Raw genomic sequence first — 19,634 nt, 5'->3', positions numbered from 1 at the left:
ACCGGTTGGGGGTCGCGGCATTAAAAAGGTTGAGAACCACTGGTGTAGGGTGTGATTGCAGCCCTGGTGATTATTTGTGGTTCTCACAAGATTCGCGTTTCTCGCCATGCACACGTATGCATAACCCGAACTAGGCTGTTGTTTCTCTGTGTCATATAATATATGTAGGTCTATGCGTAATTCTGTATTTATTTATTTATTGATTGATTGATTTTATTGATTTATGGCATATTTATGTAGTGTTTATCGGAGATGGTGACTCTTTGAGAGCTGTACGCAATGACATTTCATTTTAATGTATGCCGATTAGTGTACGTTCAAGGTGACAATAAAGTTATTATTCTATTCTCTTCACTTATCCTGCGACACAGAGAATGATTTAATCCACCACCAACTCACCAATCACCGCCAGGACGAGGAACAAGAAAGCGCCAGTGAGATACAGCTTGTCTGGACGGAAAAGATGGAGCATCTTCCAAAGGGTGGCTTTGTCTTCTTTCCGGGACTCCTTTGGGCTTCGCCCTTCTGCCAGGATCCCCCAGAGGAGCTGGGAGAAGCCCACCGCCCCGTAGATTGCCAGCCACCAAGACCACGCGGCCGAAGAGACCAGGAGGGGAGGGTCCCCAAGCCAGTGTCCCACCAACAGGTAGAAAGGGGGCACGATGCTGACTGCAGCCACCGTGGAGAAGGACATCGGGGAGGTTCGACCCATGGAGAACAGACCCCTGACCCCGAAGAGAACCAGCAGTCGGAGAGCGGCCTCCAGCCAAGCTGCTGAGACCCCCAGTGGGACCAGGGAGGGGCTCCATCCATTCAGCAAGGAGAGCAGGATTCGGTCACAGAGAATCAGGGGAATTGCCTGAAACACGACAGGGACCAGCATCTTTCTGATGGGCTCTGGGGAGAAAGACGGAGGGATTACTGTTTATGGGAATCTGGGGGTTACGGATTTAAGAGGATCCCTGTATGAGATAGAATCAAGATCACATGAAGTATTAATACCACTTTACAATGCCTTGGTAAGGCCACACTTGGAATACTGCATCCAGTTATAGTCACCACGACGTAAAAAAAAGATGTTGAGACTCTAGAAAGAGTACAGAGAAGAGCAACAAAGATGATTAGGGGACTGGAGGCTAAAACATAAGAAACGGTGGCAGGAATGGGTATGTCTAGTTTAACGAAGAGAAGGACGAGGGGGGACATGATAGCAGTGTTCCACTATCTCAGGGGCTGCCACAAAGTGGAGGGAGTCAAGCTATTTTCAAAAGCGCCTGAGGGCAGGACAAGAAGCAACGGATGGAAACTAATCCAGGAGAGAAGCAACCTAGAACTAAGGAGAAACTTCCTGACAGTTAGAACAATTAACCAGTGGAACAACCTGCCTCCAGAAGCGGTGAATGCTCCAACACTGGAAGTTTTTAAGAAGAGACTGGACAGCCATTTGTCCGAAATGGTATAGGGTTACCACCTGAGCAGGGGGTTGGACTAGATGACCTCCAAGGTCCCTTCCAACTTTACTATTATTATTATATTTGGTTCCTCAAGTCAACTAAACTGCCTCCCAATTCTCTACCCTCCAAGATCCTGCATCTAATCAGAAAACTTCTCAGCAAAGGATTCCTGTGGCTGCAGCCTCAATATCCATTCTGAGTGCAGCAAATCTTGTGGCAATTTCGGGAAAGGTCACATTTACACTAATTTTGGCTTCTTTGGTTACAGCAGTGTTTCTCAACCTTGACAATTTTAAGGCATGTTGACTTCAACTCCCAGAATTCCACAGCCAGCAATGCTGGCTGTGAAATTCTGGGAGTTGAAGTCCACATGCCTTAAAATTGTCAAGGTTGAGAAACACTGGGTTACAGGCACCTTTCTGCGTATTTTAATTTGCGACACGTTCTCCGGTCCTAGGGGCACCCCAGCACTGCTCGTGAAGGCTGAAATCAGAATAACAAGCGTTGGAAGGGACCTCAGAGGTCATCTAGTCCAACCCCCTGCTCCAGCAGGACACCCTATATACCATTCCAGACAAGTGACTGTCCCGTCTCTTCTTTAAAAACCTCCTGTGATGGAGCACCCACAACTTCCGAAGGCAAGCCCTTCCACTGTTTCAGGGGTAGGCAACCTTGGCTCTTTTATGACTGGTGGACTTCAATTCCCAGAATTCCTGAGCCAGCCATGCTGAGGGGAAAGGGAGAAGTTTCCAAGCTGAGCCATGCTGGCTCAGGAATTCTGGGAGTTGAAGTCCACGAGTCATAAAAGAGCCAAGGTTGCCTACCCCTGCGTGACTGGTTAATTGTTCTCACTGTGAGGAAATGTCTCCTTAACTCTAGACCAGTGTTTCTCAACCTTGACAATTTTAAGGCATGTGGACTTCAACTCCCAGAATTCCACAGCCAGCATTGCTGGCTATGGAATTCTGGGAGTTGAAGTCCACATGCCTTAAAATTGTCAAGGTTAAGAAACACTACTCTAGATTGCTTCTTCGTTCAGTTTCCTTGGCAACAAACCCCAAAACTGTGAAAGAAGCATCTGAATATCCAGGTCGGTTCTTTCAGGCTAGTAAGGATTTGAACCCCGCTCCCATCCTCCGGAGTAGAGGCGCGACGCAAAACAGGAGCCCCAAAGTTTAGATCCCGCGCAAAGTAGAAAGAAACACGCCAGGGTTAGTTTTTAAGAAGGCAGGAAATCGGGGATCACTACCCAGCTACTTAAGGAGCAGGTGGACTGCGCTCCCCTCGTCCGCAGCCAGCATGAGCAGCCGTGCTGGATGGGAATGATGGAGAGTGGAGTCCCTCGCACCCCCTCGGAGCCGCTCAATCATCCAGATTAGTGCAACCCTCCGCTCTTTTTCCAGCCTCTCACCTTCCAGCAGCGGCCAGGAAAGTCCTTCCATGCCGGGCTTTTGATCCTTCTGGATCCGATGCCTCACTTCAGCCGTGCCGGGCTGGGTTTTCCCTCTCTTGTACACAAGGCTCACAGCACAGAGCCGAAAAAATCCCCCAACAAGTTGCTTTCGCTTTCGGTTTCAGCTTCTCGTTATGTCCCTGCGTCGTTGCTTTTTTCTGAGCTGCATTAGTTGCTAATAGTAATAGTAATAGTAGTAAAGTTGGAAGGGACCTTGGAGGTCATCTAGTCCAACCCCCTGCTCACGCAGGAAACCCTACACCATTTCGGACAAATGGCTGTCCGGTCTCTTCTTAAAAACTTCCAGTGTTGGAGCATTTACTGCTTCTGGAGGCAGGTTGTTCCACTGGTTAATTGTTCTCACTGTCAGGAAGTTTCTCCCTTAGTTCTAGGTTGCTTCTCTCCTTGATTAGTTTCCACCCGTTAGCTTCTTGTCGGCCTTCTGGTGCTTGAAATAGCTTGACTTCCCCTCTTCTTTATGGCAGCCCCGTGAGATATTGGAACACTGCTATCATTTCCCTCCCTTGTCCTTCTCTTCGTTAAACTAGACCATACCCCAATTCCAGCAACTGTTTCCTTATATGTTTTAGCTCCAGTCCCCTGATCATCTTTGTTTGCTCTCTCTGTGCTCTTTTCTAGAGTCTCAACATCTTTTTTACATTGTGGTGACCAAAACTGGATGCAGTATTCCAAGTATGGCCTTACCAAGGCATTGAAGAGTGGTATTAACACTTCACGTGATCTTGCCTCCTTGGAGCAATTCCAAGTGGCTGAAGGCCTGGCTCTTTGAGGAGCCCAATCTCCGGTTGTCTCTGCCCATCGCGAAGAGCGGATGCACCCCACATCCCATCAAATCCTAGTGCTAGTGGACAATCCCATACCATTTCAGACAAACGGCTGTCCAATCTCTTCTTAAAAACTTCCAGAGCTGGAGGATTCACAACTTCTGGTGGCAGGTTGTCCCACTGGTTAATGGTTCTAACGGTCAGGACATTTCTCCTTAGTTCACCAAAGCTCCAGAGGGCGGGACAAGAAACAATGGTTGGAAACTGATCAAAGAGAGAGAAGCAACCTTGAATTAAGGAGAAACTTCCCGACAGTGAGGACAATTAACCAGTGGAACAGCTTGCCTCCAAAAAAACCTTGGGCGCTCCATCGCCGGAGATTTTTAAGAAGACAAGTCACTTGTCTGAGATGGTATAGTCCTCCTGCTTGAACAGGGGGCTGGACTAGAAGACCTTGTAAGGTTTTCCACTTAGACTCACAATTGCCCCAGCATTACTCGGGAATTTAAAAGAGCCAAAGAAACTCCTGAGCCGAGGTTTCAGCAAGCAAACAACGTTTATTTTGATCAAAACAGAGCTGGGTGACCCCATCTCTCTTCGTGGCTGGTAGAGAGATGAAAGCAACAACCAGAAAAGATGTCTTCCACCTTTTATACCAGTGGTTCTCAACCTGTGGGTTGGGACCCCATTTGGGGTCGAACGACCATTTCACGGGGGTCGCCAAACAACGCAGTCCGCCATTTTTTTCCCCTTTTCCTTAGCTGTGCTACTCCCCTTTATTCTATTGGCTTTTGAAAGCCAATAGAATAGACTCTCTTGAATAGAGTCTAATTCTATTGCTTTCAAAAGCCAATAGGAATTGTCCAGGCTGTCTCTGCCCTGCTGAGCCCGCCAAAAGTCCCATTCTGCAAACGGTGCTGCACCAGTTGAGTAGTCCTCGACTTACGACCGGTTGGGGGTCGCGGCATTAAAAAGGTTGAGAACCACTGTTTTATACCTTTTCAGAACAAAGAGATCAGGTCTTGGTACCAGGCATAAGATGGCACAAAAAAACAATTTCTAGATGATGACTCATACACAGCAACCCAGGCTCCATCCGTAACCCCTTCCCCCCTCCCCTTACTGTGCTCTTTTCATAGAAGCAATCACCTATACCTAAAGCATGAAGCCCTTACTTTTCCTATATATATATAAAGCAGTGGTTCTCAACCTTTCTAATGCCGCGACCCCATAATACAGTTCCCCATGTTGTGGTTACTCCCAACCACTTATACATCACCGGGTGCCAGGGGCGTGGCGACCCCCGTGAAATGGTCATTCGACCCCAAATGGGGTCCCGACCCACAGGTTGAGAACCACTGATATAAAGCATCTGATCAAGCAATTAACTACAAAATAATGATTACAAAATAACAAAACAATGATTACAGCAGTTAAGAGTGCAGTACTGCAGGCCACTTTAGCTGACTGTGTTCAGCAGGTCAGCGGTTCAAATCTCACCGGCTCAAGGTTGACTCAGCCTTCCATCCTTCCGGGGTAGGTAAAATGAGGACCCAGATTGTTGGGGGCAATGTAAATATATATATACATTGCTTACTGGTGTACACCGCTTAGAGAGTGCTTGCACTTAAAGTGGTATATAAGTCTCACAAACAAACAAACAAACAAACATGATAACACTATAAGTATCAATATAAAATGGTTACTATATATAAAATAAATGCTAATGTCAGACTTAAACATACTAAAATCATAAGCACAATAAAATCCTTTCAACCTCCAAGGTCCCTTCCAGCTCTATTCTATTCTACCTAGTTCCAGGTTGCTTCTCTCCTTGATTAGTTTCCATCCGTTGCTTCTTGTCTTGCCTTCAGGTGCTTTGGAGAATAGCTTGACTCCCTCTTCTTTGTGGCAACCCCTGAGATATTGGAAGACTGCTGTCATGTCCCCCCTTGTCCTTCTCTTCGTTAAACTAGACATACCCAATTCCAGCAACCATTCCTTATATGCTTTAGCCTCCAGTCCCCTAATCATCTTTGTTGCTCTTCTCTGCACTCTTTCTAGAGCAGTGTTTCTCAACCTTGACAATTTTAAGGCATGTGGACTTCAACTCCCAAAATTCCACAGCCAGCGTTGCTGACTATGGAATTCTGGGAGTTGAAGTCCACATGCCTTAAAATTGTCAAGGTTGAGAAACACTGTTCTAGAGTCTCAACATCTTTTTTACATCGTGGTGACCAAAACTGGATGCAGTCATAATCCATGTCATAATCCAAAGTGACGGTTTCCCAGGTCTGCAGTTGAAATTCCTCGAACGGTGTTGCAGAATTTGGGACGGAAGCCCTAACCGTTCTCTTCAATGAAAGCAGCCCTTGAATCCTCTGTGGGACGGGAACTAATGAACAAATTATATACAATTAAAAAAAACATCATGATTATAATCATGATTCTCCAGGGATCCACATTCTCCCCAAAGAGGGATTCCTGCTCTCTGCTTCTTGTTCTTCGATCGCTTGCCAGTACCCTCCCCTCGTCTTCTGACTGCCAACACCCTGCAAACCTGGATTCAATTTTTAAACATGGATTATTTTAAGTTGCGGTCGAGCATTTCCTCGCGTGTTTGAATTCATCAAGAGCAGTGGTTCTCAACCTGTGGGTCGGGACCCCACTTGGGGTCCATCGACCATTTCACGGGGGTCGCCAAACAACACAGTCCGCCATTTTTTTCCCCTTTTCCTTAGCTGTGCTACTCCCTTTTATACTATTGCTTTTGAAAGCCAATAGAATAGACTCTCTTGAATAGAGTCTAATTCTATTGGCTTTCAAAAGCCAGTAGGAATTGTCCAGGCTGTCTCTGCCCTGCTGAGCCCGCCAAAAGTCCCATTCTGCAAACGGTGCTGCACCAGTTGAGTAGTCCTCGACTTACGACCGGTTGGGGGTCGCGGCATTAAAAAGGTTGAGAACCACTGATCAAGAGTGACGCTTGAGCAACCTGTCAGAAAATCCTCGTTAGTAGAAACTGTGAAGAAATTTCCCTGTTTAGTGAACGTGGGAATGGGGAGGTGTGGGGTTTGGCAAGGATAAAAACGTGAGTTGCGTGTATTTCCAGATAAAGTGGGGAAACCGACACAAGATTTAGCTTATGAACGAAGAGAGACCTGTGGCCCTTGCCAGAAGATCCTCAGAAAATTCCTCCAAAATTCTCTCTGAGGATTCAAAACAGGAATCGTGATTAATATCCATTTTATTTTCCACCATCAAAGGGATGTATTCTCCTTCAGACATCCAGACAACTTTTAAGTTACAAATCAGAGTCAAAAAAAAAAAAACGAACTCAAAAGCGGTTTACTGTTGCCCTGTAAAACAGTGGTTCTCAACCTTTCTAATGCCGCGACCCCATAATACAGTTCCCCATGTTGTGGTGACCCCCAACCACTTATACATCACCAGGTGCCAGGGGCATGGCCAAAGAAAAGGGGAAAAAAATGGCAGACAGACTTGTTTGGCGACCCCCGTGAAATGGTCGTTCGACCCCAAATGGGGTCCCGACCCACAGGTTGAGAACCACTGCTGTAAAAGGACAGTGGGAACGGTCCCCCATCCCTTTCCTCTCTGCCAGCCCTGACTGTCAGAAGATCTCCGTGCTTGTGGACATCAGCCCATCTCATTTCTTCTCCTCCAAATACTGGTGGAGCAGGTCACTAACATCCGTCCGTCCGACACGGATCCAGCCGCCCTCCTTCATGAGATACGCTGGAGGGCCGAGACACCGGCAGAAGGTCAGTAAGGGACAGTGCAAAACGAGGCTAGTCTAGTGAAGAGAAGGACCGGGGGAGACATGATAGCAGTCTTCCAATATTTGAGGGGCTGCCACAGAGAGGAGGGGGTCAACCTATTTTCCAAAGCACCTGAAGGCCAGACAAGGAACAACGGATGGAAACTGATCAAGGAGAGATTCAACCTAGAAATAAGGATAAATTTTCTGACAGTGAGAACAATCAACCAATGGAACAGAAGTTGCCTTCAGAAGTTGTGGGTGCTCCATCAATGGAGGCTTTCAAGAAGAGACTGGACTGCCATTTCTGTCACAAATGGTGTAGGGTCTTCTGTTTAGGTGGGGGGGGGGTTGGACTAGATGACCTGCAAGGTCCCTTCCAACTCTGTTATTCTATTCTATTCTGTTCTGTTCTGCTATTCTATTTTATTATTCTATTCTATTCTGATCTGTTCTGATCTGATCTCTTCTAATTTTATTCTATGCTATTCTATTTTCTATTCTATTCTATTTTATTCTGTTCTGTTCTGTTCTGTTCTATTATTCTATTTTATTATTCTATTCTGATCTGATCTGTTCTGATCTGATCTCTTCTAATTCTATTCTATTCTATTCTATTTTCTATTATATTCTATTATATTCTATTCTTATTCTGTTCTCTTATATTATTCTATTTTATTATTCTATTTTGTTCTGTTCTGATCTGATCTTATTCTATTCTATTCTATTATTCTATTTTATTATTCTATTCTATTCTGATCTATTCTGATCTGATCTCTTCTAATTCTATTCTATTCTATTCTATTCTATTTTCTATTATATTTCATTCTTATTCTGTTCTGTTATATTATTCTATTTTATTATTCTATTTTGTTCTGTTCTGTTCTGATCTTATTCTATTCTATTCTGTTCTGTTCTGTTCTAGTCTATTATTCTATTTTATTATTCTATTCTATTCTATTCTATTCTATTCTATTCTATTCTATTCTATTCTATTCTATTCTATTCTATTCTTGTTCCATTCCATTCCATTCCATTCTATTCTTATTCTGTTCTATTATTCTATTCTGTTCTAATTCTAATTCTAATTCTATTCCATTCCATTCTGCCTCTGCTCCTCACCCCGTGCTCAGGGTCAAAGGGTGCCCAAAGAACCCAGTGGTACTGTACTGTTTACTGTTTACCACCCTGTCCAAGTAGGATGGCATAGCAGATGGCCCTTCGGCCGAGGTCCTAGGCCTCCTCCACACTAAGGTGGAGCCGGTGGCCACTGTCCAGGATTCCATAGGCATACGTGTTTCCACTTCCCATGGAAAAAAGGGGGCCGTCCTCCGTCATCAATGTAGTAGAGACCCGGGCCCTGAAAAGGGAGGAAATTGTGACTCTCTGCAGCTCTGCCTTCGTTTACCTTCCCTGTGGGATTGTGCCGCCCAGCCCTGTCCAGAGCGCAGCAGCCTCACTCCTTGCTCCAGGGTGTGGTTGTGGGCTACACTCCAGACATGGGCAGGTCACAACTCAGTTTAACAGTAACCCATCGCAATGCCTGGTCAATCTAGCAATGCTGGCTGTGGAATTCTGGGAGTTGAAGTCCACATGCCTTAAAATTGTCAAGGTTGAGAAACACTGATCTAGGCTGATGCAGTTCAATCCGATTAGTTGTGGGTGGGAGACCACCAAGAAATTCCCCGGCTAGTCTAAGAAGTAAAAGTGAAAGCGGAGCCAGTTTGATCTAGTGGCGAAGACCCCAGGCTGGAAACCAGGAGACGGTGAGTTCTAGTCCCGCCTTAGCCATGAAAGCCAGCTGGGTGACTTTGGGCCGGTCACTTTCTCTCAACCGGACCCACCTCACAGGGTTGTTGTTGTGAGGAAAATAGGAGAAGAAAGGAATATTAGGTATGTTTGCCACCTTACGTTATCTATAAAAATAATAAAGGTGGGATAAAACATTCTAAAAAAGGAAAAACAGTCCAGAAAAAAACCACAGCAAACCGTTTCTGTACTGCTGCCAAGACAGCTACTTGGACAAGCCATTTAAAAAAAAAAACCTGTAACCCTCCCCCCTCCTAAAACTGAAAAGGCTCACCGTTTCACTCCAGGGCCCCTAAGGGAGGATCAGTCTTAGGCTATATGTGGGCCACACTCTGGGCAACTCTGCCCTACCAGATAACCCTCAACCCACCCTTCCAAAGCTGACGCCTAAACATAAAGGTGACCAACTTTTTTGCAATGAAAAGGAGGACACAAATAAATTGAAGAAAAAAATATCGTAAATATAAGAAACATGTTATTCATTTCAACAATAATACAGACAACTTGCATGTGCAAAGTTTGCTGGCCAGGTGTTTTGGTGCGCCCAGCAGCAATTCCTATTGGCTTTCGAAAGCCAATAGGGGGAGTAGCATAGCTCATGCAAAAGTTGAAAAAAAAAAAACCCATCAAAAAAAGGTGCCGGAAGGCCGTTCTGAGCGTTCTATGAGGGGAAAAAAAAGCCCTGCAGATTAGTCTTCAAATATCGAAAAGGAGGACATGAAGGAGAACACTTTTCGAGGGAGGACAGAACTTACGAAAGGAGAACTGTCCTCCCTAAAGGAGGACGGTTGGTCACCTTACTTAAACACCCAGCCTTCCTCTTTTTGATTTTCTGCTAGAATAGCCATGCTTCTCTTCTGCCCCTTTCCCCCTCCCCGCCTCTCCCCCCTCCCCCTCCTCTCTTGTTCTGTCTTGCCCTCCCCTTCTTCTCTTCTCTCCTCCTCCCCTCTCCTCTCCTTCCCTGCCTTGCCCTCCCTTCTTCTCTTCTCCCCTCCCCCTGCCTTGCCCTCCCTCTTCTGTTCTCTTCTCCCCTCCCTCTGCCTTGCCCTTCCTCTTCTGTTCTCCTCCCTCCCCTCCTCCTCTCCTCCCCTGCCTTGCCCTCCCTTCTTCTCTTCTCCCCTCCCCCTGCCTTGCCCTCCCTCTTCTGTTCTCTTCTCTTCTCCCCTCCCCCTGCCTTGCCCTCCCTCTTCTGTTCTCCTCTCTCCTTCCCTGCCTTGCCCTCCCTTTTTTCTCTTCTCTTCTCCCCTCCCTCTGCCTTGCCCTTCCTCTTCTGTTCTCCTCCTCTCTCTCCCCTCTACTCCCCTGCCTTGCCCTCCCTTCTTCTCTTCTCTTCTCCCCTCCCCCTGCCTTGCCCTCCCTCTTCTGTTCTCTTCTCTTCTCCCCTCCCCCTGCCTTGCCCTCCCTCTTCTGTTCTCCTCCTCTCCCTTCCCTGCCTTGCCCTCCTTTTTTCTCTTCTCTTCTCCCCTCCCTCCTTGCCCTCCCTTCTTCTCTTCTCCCCTCCCCTGCCTTGCCCTCCCTCTTCTGTTCTCCTCCTCTCTCCCCTCCTCCCCTGCCTTGCCCTCCCTTCTTCTGCCTTGCCTCCCTCTTCTGTTCTCCTCTCTCCTTCCCTGCCTTGCCCTCCCTTTTTCTCTTCTCTTCTCCCCTCCCTCTGCCTTGCCCTTCCTCTTCTGTTCTCCTCCTCTCTCTCCCCTCTACTCCCCTGCCTTGCCCTCCCTTCTTCTCTTCTCCCCTCCCCGTCTTGCCCTCCCTCTTCTGTGCTCCTCTCCCTCCTCTCCTTCCCCTGCTCCTCTTCCCTTGCCTTGCCCTCCCTTCTTCTCTTTTCTTTTCTCCTCTTCCCCTTCTCCCCCTCTTGCCCTGCCTTGTCCTCCCCTTTCTCTTGTTTTCCTCTCTTCTCTCCTCTTGCTCTGCCTTGCCCTTCTCTTCTCTCCCCTCCCCCTGCTTTGCCCTCCCCTCTTCTGTTCTCCTCCTCTCTTCCTCCCCTCCTCCTCTCCTCTCCTCCCTGCCTTGCCCTCCCTCTTCTCCTCTCCCTCCCTCCTCCTCTCCTCCCTCCCCTCTTGTCCTGCCTTGCCCTCCCTTTTCTCTTCTCTTCTTTCCCTTCCCTCCTCCCCTCCCCCTCCTCTCTTGCCCTGCCTTGCCCTACCCTTCTTCCCTTCTTCTGTCCTCTCCCTTCCCCTCTCCTTCTTGCTCTGCCCTGCCTTGCTAGTTATCTGGCCCATCTGTTCTCCCTCCCTCCCCCCCCCTTCCTGTACTTTCTTGTCCCATCCCCCTATTCTGCCAGCATAGCGGCCAAGACTCGGATCCGTCCCTTGTTCCGAAGGAAGCACAGAGTGCACTGGAAAGGCGGAAAGTGGGCAGTTTTAGAGGGATAGAGAGATTTCCATCTCTCCCCAGTTCTTCAGCGTGTTGTGGTCCTACTTTAGGGAAGGGAAAAACAGGTGGGTGAGTTTGGGCTGGTTCCCCTCCCCCAGCCCAACCTGAGGAATTCTGAGACTTGTATGTACAACAGGGGTCTTCAAACGTGGCTCTTTTATGACTTGTGGACTTCAGCTCCCAGAATTCTGGCTGAGGAATTCTGGGAGTTGAAGTCCACAAGTCATAAAAGGGCCAGGTTTGAAGACCCCTGATCTACAAGGAAACCCGGTATCTGCCAAAGCTCTAAAAGTCTTTGTCTCTAAACAAGGAAAAAAACATGCCTCAGACATGGAAACTAATCAAGGAGAGAAGCAACCGAGAACTAAAGAGAAACTTCTTGACAGCTAGATCAATTATCTCAGGGGCTGCCACAAAGAAGAGGGAGTCAAGTGATTCTCCAAAGTGTCTGAAGGCAGGGCAAGAAGCAACGGATGGAAAGTAATCAAGGAGAGAAACAACCTAGAACTAAGGAGAAACTTCCTGACAGCTAGACCAATTAACCAGTGGAACCACCTGCCTCCAGAAGCAGTGAATGCTCCAACACTGGAAGTTTTTAAGAAGAGACTGGACAGCCATTTGTCCAAAATGGTATAGGGTTTCCTGCCTGAGCAGGGGGTTGGACTAGATGACCTCCAAGGTCCCTTCCAACTTATTATTATTATGGATCATCGCACAGTCAGCCAGATGTTCAGACTGGATTTGGCATTTTGTCTACCTATCGAGTCCTTACCCAGGACCTGGGATAGGCAGATGTGGATGTTTGATGGTAATACAGATATTATTATTATTATTATTATTATTATATTATCATTATTATTATCAATCCTTCCATTGTTAAACCCAGTCAATTCCTTTTTTTAAAGTTTTTATTATTTTTTTCCCCACACACTTAGTAAAAAATTTTTAACCAATGTGCTGCCTGAGTTTACATGCTCTAAAACGTATTTAATTCCTAATCCTTTACTCTTTCCTCTAGCCATCCATAAAATAAGTCCCAAGTTTGATAACATTCCGTTTCTTCTCTTTCTTTCTGTCTCATAGTCAGTCTGTCCATCTCTGCTCAGTCTAGTATTTTTTTTTAAATTATTTCTTCATCTGATGATATTCCTTCATTTTTCCAATGTTGCGAATATAATTCTTGCCGCTGTTGTGACATACAAAATCAAATATAAGCTTTGTTTGTTAGTCTTTTCTGGCATTGTACCTAATCAAAAAAAAGGTCAGGTTTGAAATCTACGCGTTCTCCCAACATTTTTTCCAGCCAGGTATGTATCTTTTTCCAATAATTCTTTGCTTTGTCACATTGTCCACCAAACATGATAATACATGCCTGACTTATGTTTATATTTCCATCGTCTCTCTGGCATGTTTTAAAACATTTTTGCTAATCTTGCTGGTGGCAAGTGTCATGTATAGAACGTTTTATATAAGTTTTCTTTGTAGGAAGTTGACATTGTCCATTTATAATCATCTATCATCTATCATCAATTTATAACAATCCTTCCATCCTTAGTATTTTTTTTAATTATTGCGTGAATATAATTCTTGCCGCTGTTGTGACATGCAAAATCAAATATAAGCTTTGTTTGTTAGTCTTTTCTGGCATTGTACCTAATAAAAAAAAAGGTCAGATTTGAAATCTACACGATCTCCCAACATTTTTTCCAGCCAAGTATGTATCTTTTTCCAATAATTCTTTGCTTTGTCACATTGTCCACCAAACATGATAATACACGCCTGACTTATGTTTATATTTCCATCATCTCTCTGGCACGTTTTAAAACATTTTTGCTAATCTTGCTGGCAAGTGTCATGTATAGAACGTTGTATATAAGTTTTCTTTGTAGGAAGTTGACATTGTCCATTTATAATCATCTATCATCAATTTATAACGATCCTTCCATCCTTAAACCCAGTCAATTCCTTCACTCGGTTGTCCCTGCAGAGAGTAAAACTTTCCACCCAACCTTGTCGGTGGAAAGTTTTATTGGTGTTGCAGCGCCCCCCAGGCCATTGTAAAAACAGCGCTTCTTTTTTACCACTTGATTTCCCAGAAAAGGCAAGGGCCAATCTGCAGAGCTCATTGGCCCCAATCCGGGGATCGCACGCTTGCGGTGGGCGGACTCGGAAAGTCCCCGCACTGGAAGCCAAAAAGAATCTTGTGACTGTTATGGGTGTCGCCCACAACCCTTTCTGTTCCAAACTCTGCTACTTCTTTTTTCTAATTTGCATTTGCAAGGCAGGGCTGTGAGCGCCTACTCTGGAGTAAGCCTTCCTGAGGTCAGTGGGCTTTACTACCAGAGGAATAGGTAAAACAATTGCAGCCGGAATTGCTTTGTCTTGTCAGAGGGGAACTTAAACAGACATAGTGTAACTTAATAGTGACGATTATACCCATTTTACAGATGGGGAAGACCGAGAACCTGACCTCATCCTTTGTCTACAGTACACTTTCCTCCTCCTCCCTAGCCAACAGTTTCTTAATCCTATTAAATGTGATTAAAAATCCATTCCCCCCCCCCACATATTCGGTTCATTTTTTATTAATTCAGAAGAGCCAACAATAGTGTAATAATTATTCTCCAAAGCACCAGAGGGCAGGACAAGAAACAACGGATGGAAACTAATCAAGGAGAGAAGCAACCTGGAATGAAGGAGAAACTGGACAATTAACCAGTGGAACAGCTTGCCTCCAGACATGCTCCAACCCTAGAAGTTTTTAAGAAGGGATTGGGCAGCCATTTGTCTGAAATGGTATAGGTTTCCTGCCTGAGCAGGGGGTTGGACTAGAAGACCTCCAAGGTCCCTTCCAACTATTCTATTCTGTTCTGTTCTGTTCTATTCTGTTCTATTTCCTATTCTATTCTATTCTATTCTATTCTACTATTCTATTCTATTCTATTCTATTCTATTCTATTCTATTCTATTCTATTCTATTCTGTTCTATTCTATGCTTATTCTATTCTGTTCTGTTCTATTTTCTATTCTATTCCATTCTATTCTATTCTATTCTTGTTCTGTTTTATTCTATTCTATGCTTGTTCTATTCTATTCTATTCTTATTCTATTCTATTCTTAGTCTACTCTTATTCTATTCTATTCTTATTCTACTTTAATTCTATTCTATTCTATTCTTATTCTACTCTAATTCTATTCTATTCTTATTCTACTCTAATTCTATTCTATTCTTATTCTACTATTCTATTCTATTTCTATTCTATTCTATTTCTATTCTATTCTATTATTATTCTACTCTAATGCTATTCTATTCTATTCTATTCTATTCTATTCTATTCTATTCTATTCTATTCTATTCTATTCTTTTTCCTATTCCTATTCCTACTCTCATCTTCATGGTCCCCAGTTTCATCTACCTACACCGTACAAAGCAGACTTTTACTTCGAGGAATTACTTCCGAGTAATTTTTGAGCCATTTGTCTGAAATGGCACAGCGTTTCCGGCTTGAGCAGGGGGTTGGTCTAGAAGACCTCGGAGATCCCTTCCCATTCGTTTATTCCGTTATTTTCAGTCATCGGGACAACAAATGGAAAGACGCCACAAATTACCTGAGTAGTGCAGATGGGACGGGTCTAGCCGAGCCACCTCGGTGGGGGACAGGTGGCAGCAGCCCCGGTTCTTCCCCGCGGGCGCCGGGAAGGGCGGTCGGCTCCGACGGGCGGCGGGAGCAGCCGGTGCAGCGGCTGAAAGCCGAAAAGGAGGACCCAGCAACGGGAGCGCGAGCGGACCCTGCAGAGCAGGGGGTCTTCAAGCCTGGCCCTTTTGTGACGTGTGGACTTCAACTCCCAGAATTCCTCAGCCAGGCGTGCCTGGCTGAGGAATTCTGGGAGTTGAAGTCCACACGTCATAAAAGGGCCAGGCTTGAAGACCTCTGTTGCAGAGGATCGGGAACGACTGCAAAACCGGACCAGGGCGATGTTTCGGCCCGTCCCGACCCCCGCGCCGCCAGACGGGACGGGATCCTGTCTCTCTGCGCAGGAGCTTCCGGGACGAGCATCCCAGCGGCTCCTCTTGTGGTGGCATCCGGAGGTCTCGCCCGCCTGCTCGTTCCTGCAGGGCTTCCCCAAGCGCAGCCTGGACCCCGGGGCCGCCCTCTGCGTTGTCGATTCGGAGGGCGCCGCCTGCCCCGCCAGCCCTCTGGGAACCCCTCTGGATGGGGGGGGGGTTTCTCAGTGGTCTCTGAGTTGGCTGGTTTTCTTGCAGGTCTTTCGTTACCCAACTAGGGAACATCATAGTTTAATGAAGAGAAGGATTCTAGTTTAATGAAGAGAAGGACGGGGGGGGGGGGGGACAGGATAGCCGTCTTCCAGTATCTCAGGGGCTGCCCCAAAGAAGAGGGAGTCAAGCTCTTCTCCAAAGCGCCTGAAGGCAGGACAAGAAGCAACGGATGGAAAGTAACCAAAGAGAGAAGCAACCTAGAACTAAGGAGAAACTTCCTGACAGTTAGAACAATTAACCAGTGGAACAACCTGCCTCCAGAAGCGGTGAATGCTCCAACACTGGAAGTTTTTAAGAAGAGTCTGGACAGACATTTGTTTGAAGTGGTATAGGGCAGTGGTTCTCAACCTTTTTAATGCCGCAACCCCCAACCGGTCGTAAGTCGAGGACTACTCAACCGGTCGTAAGTCGAGGACTACTCAACTGGTGCAGCACCGTTTGCAGAATGGGCCTTTTGGCGGGCTCAGCAGGGCAGAGACAGCCTGGACAATTCCTATTGGCTTTTGAAAGCCAATAGAATTAGACTCTATTCAAGAGAGTCTATTCTATTGGCTTTCAAAAGCCAATAGAACAGTGGTTCTCAACCTTTTTGATGCCGCGACCCCCAACCGGTCGTAAGTCGAGGACTACTCAACCGGTCGTAAGTCGAGGACTACTCAACTGGTGCAGCACCATTTGCAGAATGGGACTTTTGGCGGGCTCAGCAGGGCAGAGACAGCCTGGACAATTCCTATTGGCTTTTGAAAGCCAATAGAATTAGACTCTGTTCAAGAGAGTCTATTCTATTGGCTTTCAAAAGCCAATAGAACAGTGGTTCTCAACTTTTTGATGCCGCGACACCCACCGGTCGTAAGTCGAGGACTACTCACTGGTCGTAAGTCGAGGACTACTCAACTGGTGCAGCACCGTTTGCAGAATGGGACTTTTGGCGGGCTCAGCAGGGCAGAGACAGCCTGGACAATTCCTATGGGCTTTTGAAAGCCAATAGAATTAGACTCTATTCAAGAGAGCCTATTCTATTGGCTTTCAAAAGCCAATAGAATAAAAGGGAGTAGCACAGCTAAGGAAAAGGGGGGGGGGGGAAATGGTGGACTGCGTTGTTTGGCGACCTCCGTGAAATGGTCATTCGACCCCACAGGTTGAGAACCGCTGGTATAGGGTTTCCTACCTGAGCAGGGGGTTGCACTAGAAGATGACCTCTAAGGTCCCTTCCATCATCATCATCATAATCATTATTATTATTATTATTGCTAGAGGGGAGTAGGGTTTGTGAAGAGGAGGAGGAGGACTATGGAGTCCTTGGTGCTCTCTGAGCTGGCCTGTTTTCTTGCAGACATTTCGTTACCAAACTAGGGAACATCATCAGTGCTAGAGGGGAGTGGGGTTTATGGAGAGGAGAAGGAGGACCATGGGGTCCTCTGTGCTCTCTGAGCTGGCTGGTTTTCTTGCAGACCTTTCATTACCCATCTAAGGAACATCATCAGTGCTACGGTAGAAGGGAGTGGGGTTTGCTGTCATTTTATATTCTGGTGTTCTATGTGGGGATGGAGAAAGTCTTTGGTCGGGCTATTTACTGATGGCGCTTCGGCAGCCATCCGAATTTTGATCACATGACCCTAGGGGTACTGCAATAATGGTCATAGGTGCAAAAACTGGTCCTAAGTCATTTTTTTTCTGTGCCTGCCGTTGTAACTTTGAATTGTCACTAAATGAGCTGTTTTGTAAGTCGAGGACTTCCTGTACTTGAAGCAAAGGTGATGTTTACAGGCAGTTAATAATAATAATAGTAGTAAAGTTGGAAGGGACCTTGGAGGTCATCTAGTCCAACCCCCTGCTCGGGCAGGAAACCCTACACCATTTCGGACAAATGGCTGTCCAGTCTCTTCTTAAAAACTTCCAGTGTTGGAGCATTTACTGCTTCTGGAGGCAGGCTGTTCCACTGGTTAATTGTTCTCACTGTCAGGAAGTTTCTCCTTAGTTCTAGGTTGCTTCTCTTCCTTGATTAGTTTCCACCCGTTGCTTCTTGTCCTGCCTTCAGGTGCTTTGGAGAATAGCTTGACTCCCTCTTCTTTGGGGCAGCCCCTGAGATACTGGAAGACTGCTATCATGTCCCCCCTTGTCCTTCTCTTCGTTAAACTAGACATACCCAATTCTAGCAACCGTTCCTTATATGTTTTAGCCTCCAGTCCCCTGATCATCTTTGTTGTTCTCGATTTACAATGGTTCATTTGGTGACCAAAGTTACAACGGCATGAAAAAAGTGACTTAGGACTGTTTTTCGCACTTATGACCATTATTGCAGCATCCCCACGGTCCCATGATCAAAATTCAGATGACTGCCGAAAAGCCATTAATAAATGCGACCAAACGTGATCAAAATCTGGACACTTGGCAACTGGTTCATATTTATGACGGTTGCTGTGTCCTCGGGTCACGTGATTGCCTTTTACACTCTTCTGACAAGCAAAGTCAATGGGGAAGGCAAATTCGCTTAACAAATTTGCTTTTTAAGAAGAGACTGGACAGCCATTTGTCTGAAATGGTATACGGTTTCCTGCCTGAGCAGGGGGTTAGACTAGATGACCTCCAAGGTCCCTTCCAACATTATTATTATTATTATTATTATTATTATTATTATAACAACAATTGGGTTACTAACTTAACAGCTGCAGTGATTCACTTAACAACGGTGGCCATAAAGGTCGTAACATGGGTCAACATTCACTTAACGAATGCCTCGCTTAGCAATGGAGGTTTTGGACACGATTGTGGTTGTAAGTCAAGAACTACCTGTATTTGAGAGCAAGACACTGGCATTGACAGCTGCCGAAGGTAGTGACTTCAGACCTGTTCTGGAGTGGTTTCTTATATGGAAAAAGTGCCTCTATTGTTCCTAAACGTGTGTGTACTCAGCCTGCTTTCTGGGGATTACTGGAGAGCACACCGGATCCCTTGGAGGGAAAATGCAGCTTAGCACCTTGTAGGGAAAATAAACACATTTATTTTCAGCAAACCATTGTGGTAAACTACCATGTATACGCAACCCACAATATATGTTGGTTATGTGGGAAAGTTTGGATGGTCAAATATATGTGAACTACCTGTGCAATAATCAACCTACAGCAACTACTTTAGTGTCAGAAATCTCACCCTTTTTTGATAATAATTCCACTGAAGTTTATATTGTATAGATAAAACTAATAAAACTAATACAAAGGAAAAAGAGAAAGAAGAAATCTCTCTCTTCATCCCCAAATATTGTCAATATTGTCTCAACTCTCTTCATTTAACTCTGAGGGTTTGAGTTGCTGGTGATTGCACGCTGGCTGGAGAATTCTGAAAGTTGCCAAATTTGAAAAAAATCTGGACATAACAGAGATATTCTAAATTCTGAAGGGAATTTAAAATCTAAACAAGAAATGGAAAATCAGGGCATCAACCTATCACGGTGGGCACATTTACAGATGCAAAGTAGATATGATAAAGACGTTAAACTGTATGGATTTTGTAAGGAACAAACTGTTTGATAAGACATTGTTAACTTCGGATGAGAAATTAATTAAGAAAATGTATAATTTTCTGTTAACTTTGGAAATGGAAAGCGAACAAGTTAAAGAAACAACAATAAGATGGGCGAAAATTTTTGGATCTAATATAGAATTAGAAAAATGGCAAAATTTATGGGAAAGAAATTATAAACTGACAATGT

At 45.5% G+C, this 19,634-nt stretch overlaps 1 protein-coding gene across 2 annotated transcripts in view; it reads right to left on the bottom strand.

Annotated features, from left to right (window-relative positions):
• LOC120303324 (antigen peptide transporter 2-like) overlaps positions 1 to 15,471 on the bottom strand; it is a 42,237-nt gene extending 26,766 nt beyond the window's left edge. The window contains exons 1-2 of one of the 2 annotated variants that reach the window (XM_039332766.1): positions 15,256 to 15,471; positions 400 to 897 (exon numbers count right to left, since the gene is read on the bottom strand). In XM_039332766.1, the coding sequence (XP_039188700.1) occupies positions 400 to 883 (484 nt within the window). In that variant the 5' untranslated portion in view covers positions 884 to 897; positions 15,256 to 15,471. Of the gene's footprint in view, positions 1 to 399; positions 898 to 2,865; positions 3,126 to 15,255 lie in introns of those variants that run through there. The other variant, XM_039332765.1, reaches the window with a different exon arrangement.
• Between the last annotated feature and the right edge of the window lie 4,163 nt (positions 15,472 to 19,634).

Source organism: Crotalus tigris, unplaced genomic scaffold (assembly GCF_016545835.1).
Source record: "Crotalus tigris isolate CLP2741 ecotype Arizona unplaced genomic scaffold, ASM1654583v1 scf7180000024463.87593, whole genome shotgun sequence".
Taxonomy (NCBI): Eukaryota; Metazoa; Chordata; class Lepidosauria; order Squamata; family Viperidae; genus Crotalus; species Crotalus tigris.
The sequence above is the reverse complement of the archived record's forward strand: the minus strand, read 5'-3'. Positions and strand labels throughout refer to the sequence as shown.